The sequence below is a fragment of the Coturnix japonica genome, chromosome 6 (genome assembly GCF_054131305.1).
Source record: "Coturnix japonica strain WE chromosome 6, WE-NBRP24, whole genome shotgun sequence".
Lineage (NCBI taxonomy): Eukaryota > Metazoa > Chordata > Aves > Galliformes > Phasianidae > Coturnix > Coturnix japonica.
Window position 1 is genome coordinate 25034565 of NC_140668.1, and position 9260 is coordinate 25043824.

General features: G+C 47.7%; 1 protein-coding gene across 4 annotated transcripts in view; it reads right to left on the reverse strand.

Annotated features, from left to right (window-relative positions):
- NFATC3 (nuclear factor of activated T cells 3) overlaps window positions 1-6763 on the reverse strand; it is a 58407-nt gene extending 51644 nt beyond the window's left edge. For 2 of the 4 annotated variants that reach the window (XR_014947745.1, XR_014947744.1), the window contains exon 1: window positions 6259-6730. Coding sequence is in view for 2 of the 4 variants with exons in the window: in XM_015873799.3 (XP_015729285.1) it covers window positions 6259-6358 (100 nt within the window). In the remaining 2 variants the exon portion in view is untranslated. Of the gene's footprint in view, window positions 1-6258 lie in introns of all 4 variants that reach the window. The other 2 variants (XM_015873799.3, XM_015873798.3) reach the window with 1 other exon arrangement.
- Between the last annotated feature and the right edge of the window lie 2497 nt (window positions 6764-9260).

Sequence of the window (9260 nt, forward strand, 5' to 3'; positions counted from 1 at the left end):
AGTAAAGGAATATTCTGAATTCCTCCCTCAACAAAACTGCTAAAGATTCAGAAAATTCAACCTCAACTAACAATTTTTTTTTTAGAAGTCTTTCTCTCTTTTAGAAGCGATGAATAACCTAAGGAGCAATTTATTAAACAAAGGCTAACAAGGAGATTCTCCATTTCTAGGGGTGGTGAATCAGCTGTAGGTACCTGCCCATGTGTTCACCTGCAACTGTTTTTTACGCAGTATTTGTTCCTGCTTAAAAAAGAACATAAAAACACCAAACCAGACAAGACTTCTTTTTCTTCCCATTTCCCCAAGTGCCTAAAAACAAAAACTAAACCTCCTCAAAACCTCGGGAAAATAATTTCCATCACTCCATCATCCTTTGCCTGAAAGGAATCCACAGCACACGATGTCGGTGGGATATTCAGCCAGAGGAGCAGTAGATGATTAAGTTCAGCTGTGCAGTGAACTGCCGAGCAGCACAGCCCGCATACAGCCCGCATACAGCCAGCACACAGCCAGCCTGCTCACCGATAGCTTGGCATGTCCTCAGACCAAACAGCTCTACAAGGTTTGGTACAACCTACATCCCCAGCCTTTCACAAAAACCCATACAGATGGGTGTTCTAAAGGCAGAACAGAACTCTGACTCAGGACTAAGCCTGCTCCTGCTTTGCCATTTCACCCAGCCCTACCGATCGTTTCACTCATCTTAAATTCCACTGTCATCTGAACCCCACACGGCATGCCTGGGCAAATGCACGGACCTGGATGCTGCTTTACAGGCTGGGCTGACTGCCAGCACTGCTCCACGTACTTCCCTGGCCCACTAGGGCAGCTTTAGGCAACAACTCCTGTATTTACGTTATTGCTGTGAACAGCCAAACTGCTGCTTACTACTGACCAGGGCCCAAACTACTCTTGTTTCTCACTTGTTCAACAGCAACATTACTTAACTAGTCCTCTAGTGGGATATGATCAACTGCTTGCAGCAGGAAAGAATAAAAGGAAAAAAGACAGTCACATTTTAAGTAGAGAGCTACTTTCTCCTTAAAGAAAGTACATTTATTTCCAGCATTTCCTACAGAAACAAGCACTGGCACAAATGTTTTTCACACCGAGACAATCTTCTGCATCCCAGCTCTCAGCATTTGCTCTGACTCGCACTGTGCCCAGCACCCAGATGGGAGGAAGGGGAACAGAGAGCGGCACATGAGCATGAATGCTCACATGAAATAAGTGACATTTGGCCAAGTTAGTGATCTTTCTGAAACTTGTGCATTAACGTGCCTTGATGCACCATGCAGTGAGCCAAACCATATGCCAAACCATGAGAGTTATGGCATTAGACCACATGCAACTACAACTGCCTTGCAATAGCACGCATGAGAATTGGGTAGTCTGCTGAATGGCCTCATTCTGGTCAAGCTTCATTCACATAGGGGAGAATATAGCAAGCGTAACACAGAAAAGCAGCAACAGATCCAAATGTGTCAGCCTCCCATGATTATTGTTTCAGTGTAGCCCAGGCAACTCTGACTTAATTGATACCAGACTTCATCTTAATGCAAGTTTTCCTTGGGTGCTTCCTCACTACTTCTCTGCTATCTCCATGTCACAGACCCTCATGCTTTCAGCCAGTTGCAGCTGCTTGGCTCCCCTGCCCTCCACCAGCACGTTATATAACCGCAGCCCATGCGTGATTTGCATCGTGCCCCGCGCATCGGCCGGCTACGTGTACATCACAGAAATCACCACCTTGTGAAATCAAACCATGGCAGTAATTACATTTCCCCTCAATTGATGGTGCCTACTGAAATACATTTAGTGCTCAATATCTAATAAACAAATATTTTGGTTTACCTCTAGGGGAAAAAAGAAACAGACTCAAGCTACTTGTTCATTCATTTCTTTCTTGCACCAGCTGATGCTGGCATTAACTCAGGAGCTCGCTTTTGTACAGCAAGCACTTACAGACCCACATGGACTGCTGTATTTATATGGATGGCTTAAATTATAGCCATTAACCTCAGAGTTACCATCCTGTGCAAAGACTTTCTCCCCTACCCACAGACAACCAAATCTAAATGGACTAAAAGGGCTTTACAGGTGTGTAGAAAGATGTTCTGTGAAAAAGACTTCAGCAGGTCACATCCCAGGAGTTGCTCCTGGCGAAGGAAAGCAGATTTTGTGGCAGCTCTGGGCCACAAGTTCTCAGTCACAGAAAGGATGTCAGCAACAGCAACTGCCACTCGGCTCACACCTTGAGTGTGCAATGACTGCCAGCATTCAGCCCTCCATTTTCCACCCCGTCTAATTGTGGGACCATTTTCTTTCCTACCACAAGTTGACTTTCTTAGCTCTGCCTACCTTAAACACCATCTTAGGGAAAGGAACACAAAGTTCAAGCACACTGCAAACTTCTATAAACATTTTAGCCTGTCGCCTACTCTCTACCAACAGCCTCTGACAGCAGTGTCACAAATACACGTCGAAGAAGTGGAGGATACTTTAGATATCAGAGATCAAAGCAAAGCTATAAAGACTAGTATTACAGTATAGTTTCAGTACAACATCAGTTCTGATATTTTTCTAAGTTAAGAGACTCTCATGTAGTGCACACTTTTGCTGCAGAGAACTGCTGAGTTCCTGAGGCCAGTGGTAGACACCACTTTGGAGCACTCAGCACACAGGACCTGCAGAGCAGCCCAAGGAACTCCAAGGTGCTCACAGGGAAAGAAGGACAAATACAGAAGCCTTCAAAAAGAAAATAAGGTATTACTTTAATATTCACATTGGCATAACATGTATTGGTATTTGGGCACAGCCTTGAACCACTAAGCTAATGGCTCTAAGCTAGACGAGAAGTAGCACAGAAACAAGAAGAGCCAAGTCCAGTTATAGTGTCCCCCAGTGGAGCCAGGCTCCAGCTAACAAAGGCATTCTGAATTGTCACTAAATTCATCTCCAAACTGGGACACAAAAACAGAACAAACAAACAAAATAAATCAAACAACCCACAGCTCCGTCTGTTTTCTTCTCGGGAGGTAAGGAGGACTGTGAGAAATAATGTACCAGTAACAAGATTACTAAACACTGTTACTTAACCAAATATCAAGTCACGGAAAATATGCAGAATTTTTTTTCTCTTTTTGTTTTTTTTCCCAGCTTTTTTCACAGTTTCCAAGGAAATCAAACAGATATTATGAACAAAAAGTCCAAGGAGAAAATTTTTTGCTTTTTGCAGTAAAGCAATCAAATCCGGTGAAAATAAACCAAAAGCAACAAAGGATGACTACCTATATGGAGAGCAAGCTGGTAACAGGAATTTCTTTGCCTCCATAACTGAAGAACAACAGGCTGAGGGCTCAGGGAGCCATGCTGCTCCATCCCTCCGGGTACCAAAGCCTCACCCTGCCTCTCACTCTGACAGAGCTTCTTCAGGGCTCTGAACTGCAGTACCAACCACTCAGCTGCCTGTATTTCCTAACTGAGTAATTCCTTTCCTGCTTCTTGAACAGCTTGCAGCCTCTGATTTGAAACCACCACACATTTCACGTACCGACAAGGAATAATTCTGGATGGTACAGAACTTTACAAGACCCTGAATTCCCAGCTCAGTGCTACACACCCTGAGTTCTTTAAAGAGCCTTTCCCTCATACAAAAAAAAAAAAACACCCAAGTTTTTGAAACAGAAGATAAACTCTAAAAACACAAATTCAGCTAAAGAAACATCAGAGCAACTTGTCTTTGCTCCCTTTTGCACAGCTCAGTATTTCAACAGTGAACTTCATTCTCAACAAAGATGAGCCTTTAACAGGAGCATGGACACCACCACTGTGCTTATTTGCTTAGTGCCCAATAAATTCCAAATTCGAACTTCTCAAAATTACACCAAACTGCATTGAAATCGTGGGGGCGAGCAGGGTAGGGGCATCAGAAAGAATTCTTTCACCACTTACTCAACAGTCTATTGTATAAGGCTGCACAGGACCTCAGTGCAACTGACAGAACACGACAAGATGCAATCAGATGCTCCTGCAACTAAGAGAACAGCTCTGCAGCAAAGGGATTCAGTTCAGTGTGCTCCATCACTGACTGAAGGCCTGGATTCTTCTGGCAGGAAGACAAAGCTCATCAATCCCCACAACTCCACCACCTGTGCTGGCTGCTGAGAGCTGCCAGATGAAAGCAAACCCTCACTGCTACTCTGGGACAACTAACCTACCAAAGAGGAAGGTGCTACAGAAGGTGCTCAGTACCTTATCACCATCTACAATTACCTGAGAAGCTTCTGAACACAGCCAAATTTGTATTCCAGCACACAAGGTAGATGAAATGAGCAATCCCTCTGATCTTCAAGGAAGCATGGATGATACTGCAGCATCAGAATTCAGACTTCTAAGCACCTTTGAACCATCCTTCATGCATTCTCCCCCATCAGCACAAACTGCAACTTCCAGACTGAGCATGCAAGCACTGCTGCACAACACCCATCTCTTTTTCTGCCCCTTAGCACAAAACTAACTACTCTGGTTCTAGTGTCCTGAAAAGCAATGAAATTACTCTATGTATTAACATGGAAAACAGGCTGCTTTAATTTCTCCTTCTCTCCTTTCGAAGTCCCAAAATAAGGTAATCTCCAGCCTGAGATCAGCATCTGTGCAGGGGTTCAGAAATCAGAAGTACATTACGTGAGCTGTCCTTTCGTATTTTCTTAGTTTTGATCAAAAAGTCAAAAATAAAAACACCTTATAAATGCATATACACCCAGAACAATTAGAAGTTAACACTACAGCAGCCTCAGCATGAATGTTGATTTCTGTGCTATTTATGCAAGAACTTTGTACCCAACACTTCTCTCACAGGGATGCGATCCAAGCATCCAGAGACACAGCACAAAGCACACAGACTTGTCTTCAGGTGACCCCAAGAGACCTGGCAATGTGAACATTACTTATTTCAAATTAAGCACCTTCCCTTGTGGCCTCCATGTTTTAATATGACCTTCCATTAGGAAAAACATACCCTTATAAGCTTATCTTGCCACACAACTGCCATCATCACTGGAGCTAACGATATAGGGCTATGAAATATATGGTCTAGATAATCTCTTTCAGGAGATATAAAGTTTCTGTTCATATATTATATGAAGGGAAAATGAAAGACTTCCAATTGGGGTCTTTGGTTCTTACAGAATCCAGTCCTCAACACACAGGGAGCATCAACAGCTGAACTCTAGGAGTTCTTCCAGGAGGCAATGACTGATCCCAACCCTTCCCAACCCTTCCACCTCCAGTCCATGCCTGCAAACCACCAACCACTGAGCTCCTCAGCCAGGGATGCAGGCACACGAGTTCTTACTGACTGCTACAGCAAACGAATTACGACTGCCATGTTTTCAAACTTGCCTTAGAGTCAGACATAACACATCAAGCATGAAGATTCCCCTCTGTGTAGGGCAGGACCTGAACCATTTGTTACGGAGTGCTACCAAAATACAAATATTAGAGAATCGTTAAGTTTGGAAAAGACCTCCAGGATCATCAAGTTGGACCCCTGACCCATCACCTCCGTGCCTGCTCTAATGCCCTGTCTTCCAAGCAGTATTTTCTCATTTTCATCGATCCCTCATTGAGTAACACAGTTTAGAGTACGAACATCATATGAAAAGGGAGCAGAAATTGGAATGAAGAAATTTATTATTTCTTTCTTTGTAATTTATGAGCATCCCCACTGTTTCCCGTTTGACTTGCACGCATCCTGCCCATCTGGTCTATTATACATTTATTTTGGCTAGCAAAACTCAGCTCTCCTTCCCAAAAGCACCATCTGCTTTTTAATGTTCCTGTCCCATCAAGCTGGAAATAAAGAAGGAAAATCTTTATTTTTTTCTCTCCAAGGGATCTATAAGATAAAACTCAGCATTAAAAAAAAAAAAAGCTGGAATTAACTCCTGGAAAAGCCGACTCTGCGGGATCAGAGCGGAGCGCTTTTCCTACCGCAGCCGGGAGGCGGCCCAACATGGCTGCGGACCGACACAACGTCCCGCGGCCGGCAGCTCCGCATTATCGCCCTCCGGACCCGGCGGCCTCGCACGGCCCGAGTTGTGGGGTCTTTTTTCCCCTCCCGATGACGGCGGCGGTGGGACCGGCCGGTCCCGTCCCGATGGCTGAGGGCGGTACGGCCGCTCCCCGCCCCCCGCCGCGCCGTGAGGAAAACAGGAAGCCGCCCCCCCCTTCGTCCCGTCCCGGCCGGCTCCGCACCTGCAGGGCCCAGCGGCGGCCCGGGCCCGGGCTGCCCGTCCTCCCCGAAGATCAGCCTGAAGTCGAACTCGTCGTTAGCTCCGCAATTTGCCGTAGTCATGGGTTTGGCCGCCGAGCCAAAGCGGGACGCCGTCGCCCTACAGGGCCGCGCCGGGCTCCCCCCGCCGGGCTGCGCTGTGGCCGCCTCCGCCCGTCAGTGCCGCCTCATGGCACCGCGCGGGGCTGAGGGGAGGGGGCGAGACGGCGGCGGGGGGGGGAGAAGCGAGCAGGAGGCGGCGGCGAGAGCGGCTGCTCCTCGGCTCGGCCGCCTTGTGTCACTCACAGCCGGAGGCCGCCCGCTACGGGACGACACCGGCCCCGCCCCCGCCCCGCCCCGCCCCGTCCCGGCGGTTCCCACAGTCGCGCCCCCTCGTTCGGCGTTTGTCCGTGACGTGGGCAGCACCGAGCGGCCGCGTGACCCGCTGCAACGAGCGGGCGACGAAGGACGGGAATGGGGGGGAACGGGACACGTCAGACGGCGGCGGCCCCGCGGGGAGCGACGGGGGATGTAGTTGGTTGGAGGGAGCCGAGGCACCGCCCAGCGGGACAGTGAGGGGCGGGCTGCCACGTGTCGCTCCGCTCTGAGTTTCTCATCAGGAAGGTTGTAGGTCTGTGCTGTAGGTACGGATGGGAACTCAAGTCCTGCTCGTACCCAGCCGTGTGGTCTTGAAGGTCAGTTATGGGGTGTTCGCAGTTTTATTTGCGTTAGAGACTGATAAACTTCCGGAATTAGCCCCGCTGTGCCTTTCAGGCGTTAAGGAACCAGGCTCCGCTGCCAACTTCTAAAATCAGTTCACTAGAACCGCTGTTGTGATCGCACGGCCGCGTGAAACCAAAGGTCTGGCTGTTACCACCTCGTTAATCACGCCGTCTCGGTCACAAATAACAAAGTGAACGTGTTCCAGTGCACGGGAACTTCTTCAGACTGTGATCTTCACAGAATTGTACGGGCTGGAAGGGACCTCTGCAGTTTTCCAGTCACCCTCACAGTAAAGAAATTCTCCCTTGTGTTTATCTGGAACTCCTTGTGTTCCACTTTGTGCCTGTCACCCCTTGTTCTGTCGCTGGGCACCACTGTAAAGAGCCTGGCCCCATCCGTTTGACTTCCCACCCCTTAGATATGAACAAGCACTGATGAGATCCCCCCTTCAGTTTCCTCTTCCCCAGGCAGAACAGCCCCAGGGCTCTCAGCCTTTTAATGTATGGGAGATGCTGCAGACCCCCATCATCTTTGTAGCTCTGCACTGGGTTCTCCAGCAATCTTGTCTGCCTTCTGTTACTGTTGGGGTGGATCCAAATAAGATTTGTGCCAGCCCCACTCCTGCATTTGTCACTGGATGTTCTCTTTGTAGGCTACATACAAGTCAGAGAGACAGAGAAGAAAGCTGGTGTGGAGAGAGGGAAGCTCAGTGATTTGCACTGAAGAACACGCGTGTTTTTCTTTCTCTTATTATCCTAATGCAGCATCCTTTATGTTGTTGCTCTCCACGCAATAGCTGTTCCTTCCCATAAAATGCAAGTGGGGCTGCAGCTGCTGTTCATTCGTTGCTGAGGCCGTGGGTGCACCTGGGTGCCTCCTGCAGGAAGCCCAGCCCCACACCATAAGCTCAGCCCTGGCTGCAGCCTCCTCTTACCTCTAAGGCCAAGGTCACGCAGCAAGGCAGGCTGGAAAAGAATGTGTAATTGGATTAACCAAGGGTTAAAAAAAACTCCTCGTGCAGTCCTGAATGAAAAGAGGTCTGCAATGAACACTTTGGGATGATGTGGGATATATAAAATTGTTCGTAGCTGATTTTTCTCTGAAAATTTTTGGGCAACCTCTCACAATTTCAAGGCAGATATATCAGAATTCATCTTATTGTTAAATAATGGTTGTGTCAGATTACAGCACGTGGAGTAACCGTAGCTGTTTCCTGTTCTGCTGTACCAGGAGATTATTCATTATGCATGTCCCTGGAGAAAAATACAACCAAATTTGTTCTCTCTGTAAGGGGCCATGTGAATGCAATCCAGGTTCCTTGATAAGATGCTCTGCGTGAAGTTCTAATCAGCATGCTGAATATGTAAAATACTGCCTTCTTCCTTTAGATGCAAAACAAATCCTTTCTCTCCTGTTTGAGGCAGGTATCCAGAAACAAGTGGTAGCTTCAGGTCATCAGTGAGTGCTGTCAGTAATAGGGGAAAAAGGCCATGTGGACTTCATACCCTGAAATACAGCAGAGCAATCTGCTATCTCATGACCATCGAGCCAAGAGGAGCAATTTACAGGCTTTGTAGAAAGTAAGGCTGCACTTTAAGCAATTAATGGTTATTTACAATGATCTCCATGAGGCTTTCTACTCCAAAGTCAGATATATCTGGCTCTTTGAGTTCAGAACTTGTGCTTCTTGCCAGTCCTTTGTCTTTTCTCCACCACATCTTTCATTTCACTCTCTCCCCCTGCTGCCCCACCACACATATCCTTTCTGAATTCCCCAAACCTAAAACACCTTCAAACCTCTCCATGCAGCCAAAGAGTAATCGGGGCATGACCACATTGGCAGCGGCCCTCAGCGCACTGACGTGGGTTTGCACCAATTTGCAGGGACCTGGGTCAGCCCCACGCTGAAGGCCACGGCACGGATGGCCAACCTGGCACATGCATTCTGCCCAGAGCTCAGCCAGCAGCAGAACCAGGGAGGCCTCCTTTCACTGTGGTTTTGTGTGGAGGGAATGCTTTTGTGTACTCCTTTGTTTCATATGCATAGGAGGGTTCCTCTCCTCGCTGCTTTCTGGCTGTATTACTGCATCCAGATGGGGATACACCTTGATGTGCTCAGAAGCTGGAGTTACTGCCCGTGCCTTGGGAAAGAAAGAGCACGCTTCCTGTGGTAGTTGAATCCTTTCCAAACTGGGGCTATTTTCTAGGCGTGTTGTGACTTTCTGCTTCAAAAACCTGAGGGCTGCATTGTGCTGTGTTTTAT